Source organism: Cygnus olor, chromosome 3 (assembly GCF_009769625.2).
Source record: "Cygnus olor isolate bCygOlo1 chromosome 3, bCygOlo1.pri.v2, whole genome shotgun sequence".
Classification (NCBI taxonomy): Eukaryota; Metazoa; Chordata; class Aves; order Anseriformes; family Anatidae; genus Cygnus; species Cygnus olor.
This window is the reverse complement of record NC_049171.1, coordinates 109,750,903-109,771,378: the sequence shown is the minus strand read 5'-3', so window position 1 is coordinate 109,771,378 and position 20,476 is coordinate 109,750,903. Positions and strand designations below refer to the sequence as shown.

The window sequence follows — 20,476 nt, the reverse complement described above, 5'->3', positions numbered from 1 at the left end:
ATCCTGTTCTGAATTTGACAGTGTCTGCAAACAGAGACCTCAAACTTAAGCCACATATCTGTTAGCTGATCCTTGCTCAGGCATGCTGAAGAAGCATTACAAAATGATTTTGGATGCTAACTTTTAATAATAATAATAAAAACCTCAAAATAAATATTTCAGCAGAGTTCAAAATAAATATCTTAGCAGGGTTCAAATTGCTTCATAATGGAAGAACATCCCTAAATGTTTAGCATCCTGCATTCTCAGTGTTGCTAACTAAAAAGGAAGGGAAGCCCTGCAGACTCTGAGGGCAGAGAATGTATTTGGACAAAAAGGAAAGGCTCCCAAAGGACTGTAAACGTACCCTGCCCAAAGGTAACCTGTCCTTTCCCAATTCAGTGACAAATATTTTTCTTTAAAACCAGAAAAATATTACATTAAGCCCGAAATTAGTAAATCAACAGTTTAGGAAGCAGGAAGATTAACCTCCAGTCTCTCAGTTCCCAAATGTTGAACAAGCAGGTGTTTTGTGCTCTGAAACATCAACCAGCCATTGAATCAGACGTTACTTGCTGCAACAGATGAACATATTTTCATCTACCACTAAGTGGAGCTGTTACTCTTGGAAAAAAGTTTCTCCATAATTTCAAGTATATTTGCAGAGCAGATTTTGTTGGCAGTATCTACAGCTTTCTGTAGGGGGGGCAGGGGGACCAAAAGCAACCAGTTTTATTGTTGCTTAAGGTCTCAATTTCTGCAGTAATGCTATTTAATAAACTGAGTATTTCTCAGTGCTGTTTAGATTAACTGCTCTAATCCAACAATAAGCATCTACCAGCAAACATTTGGCAGTTCTCATGGGATGAACTAATGGCATAACTGTGGTTGTAAAGAATAAGCCCGCACATAACAAAAGACTGCTCCGTAACTGATACCTACTGGAACCATTTCCATCTGCTTTGTCAGAGGCTGTGTGTTTTGGGGCACAGCAACCCAAGCAAAACCTCCCACCTTGCAAGTGTTACTGCAGCTCAGCGAAGATTTGAGGCTCAAAGTGAGAACAGCATGCATCAGACGTCTTGCTGCCACCTCTAGACATCATCCAACAACATATGAAAAAGCCATGTGCTATTAAGGAACATGAAGTCTATATGTGTGCTATAAACTTCTGAAAAGTCTGCTGCAACATCACAGGAAATCCAGCTATACCCAGAGGGGTTGGCTGAGACATATACTGACATTGTTTTATCCAGAGCAACTTGTACAGTGACAATTGGTGATGGAGACTTCCCTGATTAAAATAAACTAAGTGAGATGGAAAAGGAAACTCCAGGAAGCAGTAACTAAACTGTGTTTTGTGTTCCCAAGTCCCATCAACGAAAATAGAAACGTGACATTTAAAAGCAAAGTATAAATTGCACTTGGCTGTCAGCCCTTTTAAATGATCGGTCACTGGCAATCAGAATAAACCTTTGCTTTCAACACCCAAATCACTTCTGATATCAAAAGAAAGAAAAAGCAGCTTTTTTTTTTTTTAAGGCAAAAATAACTGTAACAGGCAAATTCCATTGCTTTTGCATACCTCAGTGCTCCAACTGTGACATTACTGCAACTCGGTATACGAGCATTTTTTAAAGCTACAAAAATAAAAACTAAATCGAGTTACTGAGAAACAGCCCAGAATGAAACTATATTAATGAGACAAACTTGGGGTTGCAGTCCAACGTGGAGGACAGAACAGAAAAAAGGAGCTCACGAAGCACTTGCTCCACATAACATTAAGCCCTGCCATTTGGCAAAGCCTGTTGTTTGTACAGCGCTCAGGAGCTCGGCTCTATGGGAAGCTGTGGGAGCTCACGGCTCCTCTAGGCTGAGCTTCACAGGAACCACCTTTTTGGGTTTTGCTGGGCACACACTGCAGCCCTCATGCAGCCCCATGCAAGACAGGGATCCAGGAGAGCACAGGCACGTCATGCTTCTCTTGTTCTTTTCTAAGGCAACCACTGCTAGTCCCACCTCTCCACCCTGCGTTATAAAACGCAGATGACAAAACTTCCCAAGTGGCATTCAAAACAGAGAAGGGTGCACTGCAGAGCGAGATGTACAGATGTCACAGCCCAGCTCAGACTTGTTCACTCCCCAGCTCATAGAAAAATAATGTGTCATAACCCATAAAACCATGAGTCATAACCCAGCTCTAACTTGTTTACTCCAGTGCTCACACAAAATAATGCAAAGACGACTGATGCTTACAGGGAGAGAATTTAAGCAGTGCAGTACCCTACCCCACTTACCTATACTTAACCAGGACGTAAGAATGGGCATTTTAATAAGCCTTCATTACTGTGGAACAAGGTTTTACCGTGTCTCAGCAGCCCAAATTTTACTCAAGCCTCTTCCAGCATTTGGACAGCTTTTCTTTATTAATCATTGTCTCACATGTATAAAAAAAACATAACATTCCAGCTTACATTCTCTATGACAAACGTCCATTCTTTGTCTTCAAACTCTTCAGCGTGGGGATCCTAGAAAAACAAACCAGAGAACTTAAGTCTAAAAATAATCCAGGGTGCCACAGAGAGAAATTCAGCCAAGATTTTTATACACTCAGAAATATTTTTACCCACTGAAGATGATGGAGGGAAATATTTCAGCTAGGAGGTAGGTTTCAACAGATGTCAAGGAGATGACAAACAAGTTGGTGTAAAACTGCCAAAGATTTAATAAAGCCTCCTACGGATACACACACGAGGTTTCTTCTGATATATGCCCGTAATTTTATTTCCTTTCATCCCAGGCAAAGAATAAACAAATGTCACTTGAATTCTAACATTCCACCTTCCAATAAGTACAACACATCCACATCTCACAGAGAACTGTGGAGGAAAGTGCTGCTCCTCCCTGGCCTGAGAAGGCACCCACCTACAGCAAGCATCCAAACCATCGTCCCCACCACCTTGTGCTCAAAGCATGAGCGGAGATCCAGAGCCACAGCTTCAGCTGAGCACTGCACTTCACTGCAGATTACTTAGACACCTGTCCTTCCTTCACAATGTTTCTATTACATTACACTCAAGGAACAACAACTGTTTTCACCAACAGGAAGACAAATAATGAGTTTCACAGATTTGGCATTTATTTCCAATTTCACGAGCTCTCAGTGCAGTGGTGTAGTCTACATCGTGTTGTCTGAAATCAAGATAATGTAAGAAAATGTAAGTCATCCCCTTCATGCCTTTATCAAGGATCTTACCTTAAGAAATATGTATATATTTTAACGTCATTAATTTATCATCCAGTTGTACTTCTGAGCAGCTATAACAAAGTAATGTTCTCTTGCAAGGAACATAACTTTAGCCTTTCTTCTTAACAGGAAGACTCATTTTGCTATACCTCAATTTTATCCCATTATGTCTGGTTACAGGAAACCCCTCAACTATTCATTTGCCTCTGACACTTGCATGCTTTAGATAATTGCAGATAAACGTCACTCCCCTATAACTGCCTTCATCACACTCGGTGAGATCCCTCAGTACCCCCAGAGTTTTCATGCTTCTGCCTGAAGTCCATTGATGACACTACATTAATTCTGTCTTGCTGCTGTAAATTAAGACAATGGATCGAGAGATTTTGCTTCTGCCTTGTGTATCTGCAGTGGTGCCCTCCCTCCTTCCCTCCCAGGACACTGCAAGTCTCACATTCAATCATCACAGCCTTATCTGAGTATCACCTTATTCGGGTCTTTGCTTTAACTAGCAAGTTAACCCTAGTTTTGCCTTCAAGTCTGACATGCAGTCATTACAGGGACTGTAACCCAGTACGAGAAACAATGCTCTTTAACTAGCTCTCATCAAACACACAAAAAATTTAGAAAACAGGAAGTTTACAGCATAAACAGCTCCAGAAAAGAACAGTTATTTTCTCCCTCCAGCACTCAAAATAGTTGGAAAAGAGTACTCTTAAATACGCCTCCTCTTCAACTGAACTACAATAAAATCCAAGAGGACATCTATCACCTCATCTCTTCCAGCGCAGTGCTTCCAACAAAATCCAGCAAAGGAAGTTTGCTGCTGGGTGCAGCCCCTGTAAAACACCAGCTCTTCACGCAGCAGCAGTGCCACTGGGCATCAACCACACAGGGTGAATTCAGCCTTGGGCACCAGCATTAGCTGCGTATTTAACAGCCACATCCACAGGCGTCACGCGCAATACGCATTTTTAAACGTACTGCTCCAGCAATGGCATGCAGTTTCAATAAAAACCATGGTACTAGAAATTGATATCAAAATCTGATATGATTTCTTTTGCTATATGAATAAATCTCAATAGATTTTTAAAAATCGGAGTAATTTGAATACTACAAATGAGTGTAAAAACATACTGTACCACTAGCCTTAAAGACAGAAGGGCAGCTAGATACAAACAATAAGATACCTAGGTATCTCCATGTTCCAATTAACATACTTGTAAATATCAGATTATGTAATCATACATCCATCACGTTAATCAGCTTTGTGCAGTTCTGCATTATGTAAATAAAGAACACGCTACCTGCTGCTTTGCTGTATCTCACATCAATTCCAACGATATCATTTTCTGTAATCCAGCTATTAAATACTTATCATTTTCACAAGTTAACCTGGGGCAACTACCTTTTTGTTTAATTGCTTCCTCTGATACAGCATAAAACGACATAATGAGATTTAATAGGATCATTAATCACTTCAGGTTTAATATGCTACTCCTTAATATGTGACTAAACTCTTAAAGAGTTCATCTTGCTCAATTTTCTTCATAACTTCCAAAACCTATTAAGGCAAGCTTGCAGGTTTCCATAAACTCCTTGCAAACTCAGGGCCTGGTATTTTATCCTGCGTAACAAACCAAGCACTTGTTATTTTGTCCATGCAAGACGACAATCTATAAAGAAAAACTAAGCCCTTCTATTGATGGCACTAATGCTGATTCCGACCTCTGAAGGCCACAGAATCAGGTGCTCTGCTGTACACTTTTGATAGTCTGATAGAGCAAAATCATACTGTATATCAGAGAGACTTCTCCGTGTTTAACATGCTAGCATGCACTTTACAGAGAAGCGAACACCTCAAGAAAGTTAAATCCAGTCTATTACCCCCAGACACCAATTACACAGAACAAAAAAGAAAAGTGAAAAATTTCAAGGGCTTCTCTAACGAACAACCAAAAATCCAGATGGCATGAAGCATGCTAAGACTTGGACACTTTGTGTACATGTAAGGTATTTCAGATTTAAACATAAATATGTTCTTTGTTATTAAAGAGCCACATTTCTTGTTAGTCTTAAAATGACTCAGAAACATAAAGCCCCAAATAAGCTTATACAGATCAGCCTTGGCATTTAGTTGCAATAGACAAGTAAGCAGCTTCACTCTTCTCACTAAAATGCTTTTAGGAGAAATCCAGGGAGCAGCACACATTGTCCTATTTCTAGCTAATTTACAACTCGATTATGTGGTCAGCATTAGCAGATATTTCTATAATTAACCCTACAATAGTTTCTATTGCAACCACCATTCCACCCTTCGGGCTAACACTTCCATGTGTGGTCTCTATAAAAACGATGCCTTTATAAATCTGCCTAATTCTTTGGCTTATTTTGGATTTGCAGAGGGTAAATACCAGTAAAAAGCATAACAGCATGTACTTCCCTCATTATTGCATGGCTAACCCCTAACTCTTTATTCAGCTCTCACACAAAACTCAAGTGATGAATGCAGCAAACTATCATTTGAGGGCTGTACAGCTGACTACTTCCTAGGAAAAATAGCACTGCTGTGCAAAGAATCACCCTAGTAGTAACAACTATTACAGCCTTTCAAGTTTTCACCATGTGAAAGTCCTCCCAGATAACACAGCACACAAAACCCCACCTCACCTGCAAGCAGATGCAGCTCATCACTGAAAACGTGCTGCTGGAAACACCTGATGACAAGAGTTACAGACAGACCTCACTCCCCTGCTCCCTTCTGAAAGCAAACGCTAATGAAAATTACCTAAAAAGCTCAAGAAACAAACAGTGTAATATTCTTCTCAGGCTGAAAGTGCCTCAATACCATCGCTACCTTACTAACACAGAAGGAGCATGAGGAGGCAAGAGCCAAACGGATAGTTCTCTAACAATCTCTTGCAGAAGCAGAGCTACACTCCATCCAAGATTTATTGCACTTTTACCTCGAATTGAAAACTGTATTTGGGTGAATGGATTAGAAGACTCGTCATTTCTTCTCATTATTATTATTTTTTTAAATCATCATTCTCGGTATCAAGAAATGGGGCTTGTTTTCTTGTTTTTCTTTCCACACACATTAACCTCTCAGTATGATGCTCTTTTTTGGCATCTTCAACTAAGTTTTGGAGCCTTCTTCCCCCTCAGCCCTTCCTTTTTCTTTGCTCTGGCAAGCAGATGATCTTAGCGCTCAAAAGCGATGCTTGGGTGGGAAGCCAAGAGTAGAGAACTGTGCAAAGGAGAGAAGATCACCTTACAGCTCTCCTACAGTGAGATACCCATTAGATATCCTCAGATAACCATGTTCCCCACTCCCTTCTCAAAGTCAGTGGAGCATTTGGGTCCACCAGCTGAAGCCTAGCCATATCGTGCTTACCTGGGAACTCTCAACTACCTTCCTAGAGGTACGCTGACCCTCAACTCAGTCCCAGAAACCTTCCTCTGCAATCCCACCCATCAGCCTCCTTCTGCACCTCTATTCTGCCCATCCACGCACCAACTGCCATAAAACAGCCAGTCCTTCTGTGCTAGGGCAAAAGGAAAGCAACAAGACATTTGTGCATCCCATTTTTCCTGTTTTTTTTTACCAGGTCATCACCAGCCCATTCTTCAAGGGGCTTTGCCGAGAAGGAGATGCTTTCTACAGGGTAGGAAGTGGTTTCAGAAGACTGAGCGAAGTTTACCCATCTCCAGTAATAGTTTAAAAGTTATCTTCACAGTTATTGCTGCTTCTCTCATAACGGAAATGAAAGAAAGGTATTGGCAAACAAGGGACTGCTGCTCCTCCTAAGCAGCAGCCAGAGCAGGTGGGGAAAATCTTCAGACTTACCATCTGCTGCATTCCTCCTTCCTTCCCCATGCCTCCTCCCTAAGCTTTCCTGGCTTTTGAAGCTTGTCTTTCAATTATATCACTTCATACCAGCCTTAATCTTCGGTCTTTCTTCTGGGGGAATAAAAAGACTTAAGGCCTGTCATGCTGAATCAGATCAAGCGATGACGGGGTTTGATCTTCCTCTGCCAGTGACCTCCAGCAGATGCTCTGGGTACACCAACATCTGTCTTCAGTGGTTGTAGTTGACTGTTTGAAACTGCAGAAGCCTCAAAATTTGACCCAATTCTTGTCACTTCCAATGTTGTTTGCAGAGGCCTGATTAGCCTAGAAACATCACACACAGCTCTGGTCAGCTTCTGTTCAGCTGAGCTTCCAGAAGGCAGCGAGCACCAAGCAGACCTGTCCCTGTGCATTGCTACTCCAAGCTCACACTTGCCTGTACAGCCTCTGGACTAGAAAGACAACAAGGCTGACTTTTTCTTTTAACTCCAGTTTTACAGTTAGCGCCCACACTAACCCTGGTATTAAATTTAGTACGCAAATGGAATTTTGCACTTCTCACATCCCTGAGCTTGACTTTTATACCTGATACACAACATCTTATCTTGTCTATGTGGCTGTTTCTTCTCTTATGGATTAACCTCCCAGGAGTCAGGTGAAACCACTGGTCTCTCCTGAGCTGAAACAAGTATCTTCTGAACCTGGGCTTCACTCTTCACTTCTAGGGAATGGTGTTACTGAAGGCTTTTTTCTCTTAAGAAAGACTGGCTATGTTGGAAGGTAACGCTAGTGAAATAAAGGCATTAGTTTATAGCAAGGTAAATTACGTGAATTTGAGTGTGATGTATAACAAATCTATCAACTTGATGGAAAAAAAGCCACCAAGGAGGAGAAGCAGCTTTTTCAGTTAGATTTTGATTATGACAAAGAAACTGTGTACCACGTGTCAGCTGAAAAATGACTGTCCTGTGCGGTACTACGGGACATCTAGATCTGTAGAAAGCTAGTGGGCTGCCTGTTAATCTCGGAGTAGAAAATACTAGGGTGTTTCACAAACAAAATATATCACATGCATTACAGCTTGTTTCTGAGAATAACTGATGACATGCATACTAGTCAGCTGTCCTTATTTTTTAATATCTGAAGTTATAAACTTAAGTTTCTCTCTACATGTGTGTATATATATATATATATACATATATATATTCAGCCTCAAACAAAGCCAAAGTTACAGAATTCCCCCCCGATACATTTGCCCTTCTGCCTCAGTGAACCTACTTTTCCCTCTTCCAGCTGTCCCACGGCCCCCCAAAACTGCAGGAGGTGATCTGTACAGCAAACTCCTCGAGGACTGCGAGCCACAAGACACACACCACCCCCTTCAGATTGCTGGGGAAAGGTGGGATTTCAGGAACAGCCCAGAAGCTGACAACAGCTCCACCACTGTGGGATGGGGCTGGCATCTCTCGATTACCTGGCACTGCTAACCTCATCTACTAACCTCTCATGTGATTTATTCAGAGACGTATGTGGGGATGGGAATACTTTCGACTACTACAAGTCTCCTTCCGATGTCTATTTTATTCTTATTTTACTCTGCCTTTTAAAGCGTCTTTCTTCCCAACTTTGAAACGAAGAGCTGGTGATCTTCCCTGCTGTTGCAACAGCGCACTGGTGTGACAAACCATGTGTATTACTGACAGAACGAGTGCTTTTTGTAACCCAGTGAAGCAAAGTCCACGCTTACTCTCAATGAACAAACATATTAGCTTGGGAAGCTCAATTGGCTTTTAAGCTAGAAAATAATGACCTTGCAATTTAAATCCTCATGGTGCAATCGACATTCACTTGGCTTTGCTAAAAGCGTTGGCCTCACCTGAGGCAGAAAAAAAATCTCATTTAAAATCTCTCTAAGGTAATATAGGTGTGTGTTTGTACATAAGAACACAAGCAAATATATATGGTTTCACATACGGCAGTTAAACCTTGCTTATGCAGGGACTCTAAAAATGAACTTCTGGAGTGCTACCATGGCAACAATGAAAAATGTGAATTCAGTGAGCTTTTCTGGCATTTGGGGATCTTTCTATGAAAGCACTACAAATCATGGACTTAAAATGCACAATAGGTTTGTTCTTTAACAGTGCCTCTTTCTTCCCGTTTTGGTTGGGAAATCCAAGGCATAACCAAACAGCAACGTACAGCGCAGCAGAGAAAGCAGGGACATTTTCAGAACAAGTGGAATTTTTTATGTAATTAGCACTTCAGCTGGCTGGCTGGACGGGAGCTAGAGCTAGCTAGGGGAGGCTGAATCAGTACATCCATTTGATGCTTTTTCCCTACATGACTCCAGAGCATTCTAAAGTTTTACCAGCAATCCAAACTTAAGGGAAAGGAAAAAGTTTATTTATTTGAAGTGAAAATTTTCAAAATGAAGGTTATTGTCTCTTCAATACTTGCTCTGCTTGAATTACAGATACACGGTTGGCAACAAGCTAACACCCAAAATAGGGATGTGCAGATAATGCCAAGTATCTTGTCTGCTGACCCATCACAATCACTTCACTAGCCAGCTCTCAAGTGTCCACAGGTGACTACTGAAGAGGATATTCTTAACATTCTCATCAGCACTTGAAACCTCAACTTATCTCCTAATCCCACCAGCAACACGTTTCAACAGCCACTTACAAATGCACAGCCACTACTGTGTGAATCATTTCCCCAAACACGTAGCTGTCTATTTTGGAGTCTGCTCTTTCCCGTCCCTGCACTTCCATTTCAAACAGCACCACCGCGCTACTTTGTTATCTGTGATTGCTACAAAGCTCTGTCGGAGCAACCTGCTCCCATCAGGAGGCTCTGCCAGCCTGGACGTGGAGCCAGCAGCTTGCCTTAGCTTCTCAGGCTGTAGCGAAAGGGGACAGCTACTGCTTGTTAAACAACAAGGCCATGTTAAGTGCAGTTATTGCGAAGTGATAAATGTTCAGCACTCACTCTTCTTCACAGGGAAGTGGCTCCTGAAGGGGCTTTTACAGAACTGCAAAGTGAGCCACCTCTTTTCCTGAGCTTTACTGCTCCTTTTAGCCTCCCTCCTTCCAGAGGAGGAAACGATACAAATACCTGTCTTGGAAGTCAGCTCCCAAAACAGCTGATGCAGTCTGCTACTATACACGCTTCTCTTTGCACTCCTCCAGCACTGGCTGGCCGATCCATCAACCCTGCAGAAAATAGCTATTTCCTTTTGACTGTCTTTGCCCAGAACATACCAGCTGCACAAAGAGCAGCTCTCCAGGTGTGAGGACAGAGCCCACACTAGAGCCGAAGTGCTGCTGTAGCGCTGAGCCAAGCGGCCGCAGCATAAGCCGTGCTGACACCACGCTGCCTGCAATAATTCCTCACTCGCGGCCATTCATCCAGGCAGGCTGCTGTGCTCACAGAGATAAGTGCTTCTGGTGCATTACCCAGCCTGCTCAAGAGACTCTGCTCTGTAACACACCTGTGTGTCCTCACAGAGAAAAAGGGGGTTTGGGCACTTACAGGCACTCTCGCTGGAGGAGCCTGAGGAGCTGTTAAAGCAGATTTATGCAAGAGCTGCCTAAGACTATGGCACTTCTTTTATAATCAAAGTATTGAGATCAAGCAAAACTTGTGCTCGTTCCCCTCAGTGCGTACCATTACCAGCACACAAAGCCTCTGGGGTTTCTCACGCTCCTTCCTCTCCTCCCAGACCAACCTTTGTGATGGGCAGGACAGAGACAGACTCGTTTCTGGGAAGAGCAGGAGAGGAGGATGTCCAGCAAACAGCCGTCTGGAGAGGCACAGTGCAGGGCGAGTTCAGGCTGTAGTTTCAGGCTCTAGTAACACCTGACACTGGCTCCTTCTCTCCCCTCGCTGCCTGCTGCCAGCCTCACACTACAACATGCAGCCCTTCAGCGCCACAGCTAGGGATGAAAAGGCAGCGTGGGACTGCAGAAGGGTGGGAGACGCTTGTATTGCACAGCCACTGCATCACCCAACTGCACTCAAATGAAACTTCAGGTCTAACTCTTCACGTAACACGTTATTGCATACACGTTCAATAATTGTGTATATTTCTACTTCACTTTACACGTTAAAAAAATATTAAGTAACGTCTAACGCATTACATAACCATATTCAGCTTATACAGACACGCAGCGTGGTCACTTAATGGTCTTAAACGTCTTAACCCAAGCAGAGGCCCTTGAAGCATGCAAAGGCAAACAATTTTTGCTAGTGAACTTTTGAACCTCAGCTGAAGACTATGCGTCTGCTACAAAGAGAGACAAATTTATGATAGCGTCACCAGCAGCCCAGGAAATTTCTTTTCATTGGCCGTGCAAGGACAAAAAAACATATAGGAGAGAACCCCCCCGCCCTTTTAAGCTTAATGAACCAAGTAATAAATTCACATTTGTGAATTTAGTGACTAACTAGAAGCTACCTCTAAGTAGTTTTTCAGGGATGAAGTCCCCAGACCAGACATATAAATACTACTAATTGGAAAAAAAATGTTACTGCTGCCCTAAACTGTAAATTACAAATGAGGACAGCCAAAATGTAGCTGGAGACACTAGATAAAAGAACGAGAAAGAGCTACCAGAATGAAAATCCCAGAAGAAAACCCTCAGCCTCCTGGGCAACCTCCTGTGCTGTCACACATCCAAAGCTGCATTTTTTCTTTATGCAGAAAGGACTCTGTCCAACAATATTTGGGAATTAAATTCTAGCATAACAACCAATTTCTCTCATTGCTTTGCAGCCACAAACTTTTTTTTTTAATAGAATAAATGCAGCCCCTTAAAAACATCCCCTGCAAAACCTGAAATTCCCTTTACTGCTCAAATACTCCAAATCCACTCTTAAGATTGAGCTAAGGTAAGTAGTGTGACGTTTGTGTGACATACCAAATACTGTGAAATTTGAAGCTGGATCCTGTTCCCTAATCAAGAGTGTAAGAAATAGGGTCACTGCACTGCAGCTGAACAAGGAAGTCTAGAAATGCTTGTGCTTTGATGACTTCTGGCTTATAGTATTTAAAGAAAACCAACCAGACTAAACCTTTGCCAAGCACTTGCACACGTACTACGTGCATACTCACACACGTACTAAAGTCAGTGCCAACGACTAGCTGTAAGCAGCTCAATGGGATAATTTAATGTGTTAACTAAACTGCAAAAGCAAGCTTTGGCAGGGCACAGACCATCCTTCTCTCCTGGATTTAAGCTGTGGACCTAAGGTTGTGCAGTTAACGACTTAAACTCACAAACATTAGGCCTTTGTGAACATAAGATGATATTTCCAATATGATTTATTTTTTTTTTTTTTTAAGTTGCTTATGAAATAGGAAAGATGATGCTTCAAAAACATACCTTAAAAAGCGTCACAGTAATTTCAACATTTTCAGGAACAGGCCATATGACCACTCCACGGTACGGGTTTTTGATTCCGGGCTGCCAGCTATGAGCCTACAGAAAGAAAAGGAACAGTTGTCTTAAACCCATTATAGAAGTGCTGACTCGACTACCACGGGACCCAGCACGTGCAGACAGAGCTAACAAGTTACCAATTCCAAAAAAGCAGCTTTCTTAAACATATGACTCCACAGAAAACTGTAAAGGACATCATTAAGAATGATAAGCAAGGAAACCCAAACCACTAGCAACAGTTTTTCCAGTGAACTGAAGTTGTTCCTTACAAGGTCCTAAGCTCTGGTCTTTAAGTATACAGCAGGATGCTCAAAGTCTTGCAAAAAATCAAGTCTGTAAGGACAGAGCTTCTGTAACAAGTTGAACTTTATTTTGGTTTTACCCAGATGAGGGAATGTTTTATTTAAAGAAAATATGACGAGTGCAGCACACAGTGCAAGGCATGGCCATCTTTAGACTTAGAGCCAAAAGAGACTTTTGAGAAAACACCAAACAACGGTTTATAACACAGATTACATGCTACTACAACATGGAAATCCTTAAGAATTAATATGCTGGGGTACCTACACCTAGAAGGATCATTTAAAAACATAGCAAAATAGACTGAGAAACTTGTTCAGCTTTAAGCATCAGTTTGGGTTGATGCCTGATTGATGCTGAAATTGTAACAGCTGGTCCTGAAAAATGCCAGGTGCAAGTATTTCTGTTTCAGAGCAAGTATCCTTTTTTTTTTTTTTCCAAGCTTAACTTAATCCCTTCTGTGATGCTGTAAAACACAAGAGGGATGGCTGCTGATGCACAAGTGACTGCTGAGAAGCCAGGGCATTATTAAAGGTCTGATCAAGTTTCATTAGGAAAGAATGAACAATATCACTACTGCTATCTGAAGCCAATTAACCAGAGTGGGTTTTTTTTTTGTTTGTTTTTAAAAAAAGCACTAGTGCATCACTGCTCATTAGTTTTATACTCCTTTCAACACTCAGATCTTCAGATTACAACCCCCTATTTGCTGGTAAAAGGTTAGCAGGGCTTGCCCCTCAGGTTCTCGGGTACCCTAAGGTTTTATCTGGGCAACTTTAAACATGAGCTTGCTACATCAAGGTGGGAAGGAAAGGTGTGAGGCAGCCCTATTCAGGCACCTAAAGGAAGTTCTTCTCCACTGCTGTGTGCTGTGAGCAGCAGGTACTCAGTGCTGGTTCCCCCACGGCACGCACCTGCTGCCACGAGCCCTCCTGCACTCAGCTGGGCATCACCAGAGCCCGCAGCATCAGCACACCGCGGGTGAGGAGCAGAGGGATGAAGGAGAGGCAGAGGAGCTGGGCAGAGACATGAGGCTGAACTTTGCCAGCTCTCTTGTGATTTATCGCAGATTTTCGCCACCTTTGGTGTTCTGCTTAGAAGCCCAGCTCCTAAAGATCCCAATTTTCAGAATTAGGCAGAAATTTTGGCGAGTTTCTATGCTTTCTGCTTGCAGAATAAATAACAGGACCCGGGGCATCTGAAGAAAGAAGGGAAAACCCAATTCCTACAATTTTAATCCCATGAATTTCAATCCAATATCATCATTCTTAGCCAAGCCTGGGTGAGCTTCGGAATAAATAAGCAAACTACGCCATTCATAGCTTTACCCTGCAAGTGCATCTTACAAGAAAAAGCTGCTTTACAAGCAGCAGGACAGAGCACAGTAGTTTTCACAAAACTGCTGGGGACTCACGGCACCTCTGGAAGCTATCCTTTTATGATAGCTGCGGCTGACACTGACACACACCAAACTTTTGATGCCCAAGGTCCAGGCATGGACAGCCTGCTCAGCTGAGAACCACGTTTATAAAAAAAATAAACTAGAAAATGAGTACTCACTGGTGCATGCAAAGCTTTAGTTCAAGAGCTTTCCCAGCACTGCCTCCCACCAGGAGAGCTAGAAACAGATGATAAACACACACACACACACACATATATATATATATATGATTTTTCTGCCACTGTGACAAGCATGTCACCAAAAGCAACAACCAAGAGACAAGCCCTAGCTAATGAGCCTTTAGAGCAAAGCTGTTCTGTGATCAGCTGAATGTTATTAAACCCTCCTTTGGCTTTGAAAAAGAAATACTGTGCCACACGAACAGCATGACAGAGAAAGGTAACATCAAAACTACATCTAGGTTGTCAGGAAGGAGAAAGGGAAAAAAAGAAAAAAAAGGGGAAAACCCCAGCAGAAGTGCTAAGAGCTCAACAATAATTTAAAAATTAACATGGCAAGCGTTATCCCAATGCAATTTCCTCTCATCCCCTGTCTGAAGCCAATGAAGCAGAAGTGGTCAAACAGACAGGAGCACCTCAGGCACAGTGCTCCCCTCCCCAGCCACGGCTCCAAACCCCGAGGGACAAGAGCCACCTCCAGGACAGAGGAGCAGAAATGCTCTGCTGTGTGCCAGGTGAAAAGCAACTACTCCCTTCTTCTGCCACTGGAAAAGGAGAGGAAAAGTTGTAGTGTGAAAGCTGGTTTTAAATAAGGAAACTGGAGCTATGGGAGGGGTTGCTGAAATACCCTATAAATAGGCTCGGACCGTGACTGACATCCTACTGCGTCGTTCTGGCACTGAGCGGATGACTGTTGAGGGATAAAGCTGTTTAAAACAGGACCTGGAGGTGATCCTACAGACTGCCACGGGCACTTTGGTCTGCCCAGTTTTGAAATCTTTCCCCAGTTCTCTCTCTAAAATGAGAATGGTTACAATCCAGATGGCTTGCTCCTCAATCTCCTCACCCGTGCTGCCGTGAACATCACAACTGTCCCGCTCTGTTTGAGCTGGCGAGATAAACTTGATGCCTCTGTGGTTTTAGCCTCTGATTCCAACAGGAAGGGAAGAATCTTTAAAAATAGATTGAATTTAGCAACTTCCAGGGCCAGATAAGTAATATGTCCAATGCTCCTCTGAAAGTAGATAATGCACAGACAACACACCAAAGGGCTTACACACAAAACTACTGGTACTCTTGCATACTCAATCTGCTCTCAAGCAGTCAATAATTTCCAGAACCATTCAAGAAAATGCTCTGGCACTCGTGCAAGCTCTCAACATCTAGTAACACCTAAGCCATTACCAGCAAGGTACAGTCACTCCCCTCTTGGTAAGCCTGCACTCTCCAGTTGTGTGGAACAGCAGAGCCTCAGACACCACTCTCACCCCCTCCACAGGTTAGACAAACTCAACTTTTGCTCTCCAGTGGTTTCTTCTGGGGAGCACAGAGTGGAGTTGAATGTAAAAGCAGTATTTCCCTGCATTGCTGAAACAACTGTACCAGAAAGTAAAACGTTCTAGAAGACCGAAGGATCTCTAGGTAGTTCATTATACAGATATACATTGACCAGACAAAGGAAATTGAGAATAGCTCACATGAAGTTTGCTTTTACTATACCACCCTCCCTTAAGATTACCCACCAGGGGCTGACCTTGACCATAAGGAACCATTTCCTGCTCTTGGCAGGCAAACCTGGCCAACAGCAATTAGCACAGGTCCCAGAAAAGATGACGACGTTGTACTTGTGTCTTGGAAAGCTGTCCATTTCCATGAAACTTGGTACAAGCCAGGTATTGTCATAAATGTTGTTTTGGAGCAGAGTGCTAAATCTAAAAGCTAGCTATTATCAATTATCTGTAAAATAAGGAAGTGTATATCCAGTGTCACCTTACGAGGAGGAAGGGGGAGACAGCAAAAACAACATACCAAAATCCACCAACCCTCCATCAGAAATTGTTAGTCAATTCCTGGAAAAAACTCATGAGACTGAAGCTAATCCTTCCTTATAGTCACTGCTCGGATGTTGAGATTAAAACCGCAAACAGAACAATCTTTTGAATCTAAATGAAAGAGATAAAAGGGAAGTCAGTCCCAATCAAGGACTTTGGTTTCAAACACGAAGTTAATGAATACCACCAGCAGCTGCTCATCACTTCACCAGGAGGAAGATAAGGCAGAGGCAGGCAAGTGGGCTAATGTTGTGGAGATTACTTCCCCAGCTGCCACGTGTAGGGGATTTCATGACCTGGCACATATGCCACTGATGTCACAATCCCCTCTGCTCACTGCTGAGCACAGTTTTCCGTCTTTACAAAATTTATTTCCTGACCTTTCACAGGCAAAATGTTAAGTAATCACAAAAGCCTATACTGTGAGACCCCTGTGCGGTCCTAGGGCTGACCACAGTATTTTAACCTGCTGCAAATTCTGGAATAGTTTATATTTATGAATCAAAAATACATTCCTATGGTCAAGCCCTCAGTATTGTTGTTTAGAAACTAAAGTCAGAACCAGACCTACCATTGCTCCTCACCTGGAGTTCCAGGAGGGGCTTTACCGCAGGTCAGTAAGCTCTTACTTTTCCTTCCCTGATAAAATTTTTGCCAATTGCCTACGATCAGTACAGGAGGAAAAGGAAAAAAAAAAGAAATACAAGGTAAAAAACACCTCTTCTACTTGTCTCTGTGGCAGGCTGTCTAAGATATAAGAGCCACATAGGAGCTGGCTCTAGTAGTACTTCAGGCAGCTCAGCTTGTAAGGCAGTCCCTCTTCAGCATTATCCAGGCACAACGCTTAAGACAGGAAGAGGAAAAAATTTTCATGACTACTTCGCTGAAAGAGGAGGAACTGACCAGCCAGGCCCTTCATCCCGTGCCTCACTGCCAGCAGAGCACCTTGCTGCAATTTGCTCTGTGGGGCAAATCCCCACGAGGTCAGCCCCATCCTGCTGCCAGCAGGCCCGATGTGAAAGGGATGGACCGGAAAAAGCTGCCGGACCCATTCCCACACCAAAGGGAACCTCAATAGGCAGCCTACGAGTGATCTGGTCTTCTTTTGTACCACAGCTCAGCATCACAAAGGGAAGAGGCAAATTAAAGGCCGTGCCACAACCCGCATCCCATGATCATCTTGAAATCGCTGTGCTCGGCCCTCCAGTTAAAGGGGCTGGCTACCAGAACAGCACTCCCATCCTAATCCCGCCCTCGGGATGCAGTCCAAAAAACCCAGCACGTGCCAAAGAAGAAAGTTTAAAGCTCTGCAAACACCAGAAGGCTTTCATGTAACCCACTGCTGTTGGTCTCCATTAGAAGTGGGAGAGGACACGCGCAGACCTTCCCACGCATTTCCACAAGCACGCCTTCCCACAAATATCTTCAATTCATCAACGTGCACATCTCACAAACATTACTACATGCCTACGTATTACTGCTAAAAAGCTACATGACCGCTACGTTTGGAAAATGAACAAAAACCAGTCTGTAGAAAACCACTTTGCTAACGCTGGGCTAGCTGCTCAAGCTTCATTTGACTCAGGCACATTCTTGACACATCCCTTAAATACATGATTCATGCCGTCTCTTTCGCCAAACCTTGCCTTCTTCACTGCCCAGCACAGATGATGCTTGGTTAAGCAGCAGCACTTCAATCTCCCCTTCTCTTCATGCAGTTTCTGGCCTCACCTATACAGAAAACTGAATGCAGAGTTATTTTTCTCATGTTTTTTTTTTTCCTGGGACATCCATCCCTTTTAGTCACTGCACCTCCAAACGTCACCAAAATTTCATTTTAGGGGATCCCTGGAGAACAGGAGGGTGTTACAATTTACGAGCAGAGGAAGAATAGCCAGCCCATTAATTTTCATGGTCTGCTTAGCTCAATTGCGGCCTTACTTTGTAGGGACTAAGCATGAAACAACCTGTTTTGTTTTCCAGGGCATATGTTTTTTCACTTCAACTGCAACGATGGCTGCTCAACACCACTGCAAGTCAGCCGCCGTGCCCTAGAAATCCAGCAGATGGAAAACCACCTCCAATCTGGCTGTAATATTCTACCTAGCCTCAGCCAGGAGTTCTGCAGCTGAGGATGCGACAAACCCAAATTCCCCACGGCAGCATTTTCCCGCATACCAGTGAGGCAGTCTCTTCTGTTCATGTCCTCCAACTCATTCGACAAACACCCTCCAACTTCCTTACCAAGCAAACAGTTTCACTCGCTGCTCGGTCGCCGTTCTCCCTAAGCACTGGCTGCTTAATGAGGAGGCGATGTTGTAGAAAAACAGTTCAGAGTTGCCTTATTAAAGGCTATATCATACACCTAAGAGCATGCACCAACCACGAGGGTGACTCAACCTAGTTTTGACTGCTTGCGTTTGCAACCCTACCTTACTGCCCTAATTTACTAATGAACCCCGAAGGCCCAGAGGTGCCATTACTGCACTGTGCTGGCCCCAGGCACTCAGCAGCACGTCCGAGTCACAACGTGCCTTTGTAACGCCGGGCCAAGAAGCTGAGAGTAAGGGTTGGCACTTGGCAATGAAGTAGCCAGAAAAGGCAACAGATTGCCAAGGACAGCAACACAGGTGGCCCAACGGCTGCTTTACTGATGGCATGTCCTCGGAAAGCCAGGCAGACAGCTCTTGCTGACAACAAGGGATCCTTTTTACTCCCTACATATAGGCCCTTTTAGTCCCCGTCCCTCTGCTTCTCTTGGCTCCGCTCTTACTGTTCAAGTCCTTTCCCCGTTCCCAGCGTTGTTTCTCCTCCCTATTTAAACAGCTTTCGAGAAACCTGCAGCAGAAATACTGGAATCACAGGACAGGCACCTTCTCTCAGCTTTGATACCGAAAGGATCTTTGAAGAATAATTCTGTCAGGCTCTCAGAAGCAAGTGCAAATTTGATTCTTCACAAGTGCCTAATTCCACCACAAGCCTGCTTGCGTTCACAGGAACAGCACAAAGTGCCTCCTTGACAGCACGGCAGCACCTTTCCAAACTGAAATTTCTTAGTTCAAAGCCTGGAAATGCAAGAGCATCTGAATGAAATAAAGGTAAACATATTTACAACACATTTTTCCTTGTTCTACGCTAGAACAAAGACATTCCTCCCCTGCTCAAAACAAGGGCAAGTCCAAAAACCCAGGGCCCAAGCAGCAGGGTGTAACAGGCCAGTGCGACAACCCCTGCCAGAGGTTCCACCTTGCCTAAACCCTGGATGTTGAAGAAGGTATAGGAGAGCTCTGAAAAGCTGTTGCAAGCCTACCCGTGATTTAATTTTTTTTTAAATAATTAAGAGACTCGTAGCAGTCTACTTAGAAAGTATGCAGACCAGAAGGTGCCAACATCAAAATCACAGGAAAAAAAGAAGGGGGAGCTTGAAAGAACATCAAGAGCTCAGCTGTTGGCTGCAAGGCATCTTAAGGTTACATTAGTTCAGCAGGCCAGTCCCCGGATACGCACACAGTACTATTACACATCTGTAAAGCTGGACTAAATTTTTGACTACCTTCTCTCTTCTACTTTCCCAGTTGAAGAGAGAGACGGAGCTACTTGAAAGAGTCCAGCCAAGGGCCGCTACGATGATTCAGGAACTAGAGCATCTCTCGGAAGAGGAGAAACTGAACAGTCCCGGCTCAGCCTCCAGAATTGAAGGCCCAGGGGGACCTTGAAGGGAAAGAGAAGAGCCTGAGCCGGGCTCCCCTCAGCGGTGCCCAGTGCCAGGACAAGAGGCACAGACTGGAGCACAGGAGGTTCCCCGACCATCATGCAGCACTCCTGCACTGTGTGGGTGATGGCGCACTGGCATGGGTAGCCCAGAGATGTGGAGTATTCAACCTTGAAGATCTTCAAAAGCTGTCTGGACTTGGTCCTGGGCAGGCAGCTGTAGGTGGCCCTGCTGGTGGACAAGGCGACCTCCAGAGGTCCCCTCCAACCTCAGGCATTCTGCAAGTCTGGTACTGATCTGGTAGGGACATCCCTCATTGTCACTGACTACAAGAAAAATACAGAAAAGAAATCACAGCCTCTGAAGAAGTTTTTAGAGCAAAATCTCAACCATTTTCCTCCTCAAATAAGCTTAAAAACACAGAAAATTATTAATACAATGTACTCTCTGCTCCCAGTGTCTGTCAAAAATAAAGTAAGAGGAAAT

The 20,476-nt window shown here is 43.6% G+C and overlaps 1 protein-coding gene across 25 annotated transcripts in view; it reads right to left on the bottom strand.

Annotated features, from left to right (window-relative positions):
* EHBP1 (EH domain binding protein 1) overlaps nucleotides 1-20,476 on the bottom strand; it is a 213,215-nt gene that overhangs the window by 161,077 nt on the left and 31,662 nt on the right. For 23 of the 25 annotated variants that reach the window (XM_040554143.1, XM_040554145.1, XM_040554151.1 and 20 more), the window contains exons 4-5: nucleotides 12,470-12,565; nucleotides 2,454-2,507 (exon numbers count right to left, since the gene is read on the bottom strand). In XM_040554143.1, the coding sequence (XP_040410077.1) occupies nucleotides 2,454-2,507; nucleotides 12,470-12,565 (150 nt within the window). The remainder of the gene's footprint in view (nucleotides 1-2,453; nucleotides 2,508-12,469; nucleotides 12,566-20,476) is intronic. The other 2 variants (XM_040554146.1, XM_040554163.1) reach the window with 1 other exon arrangement.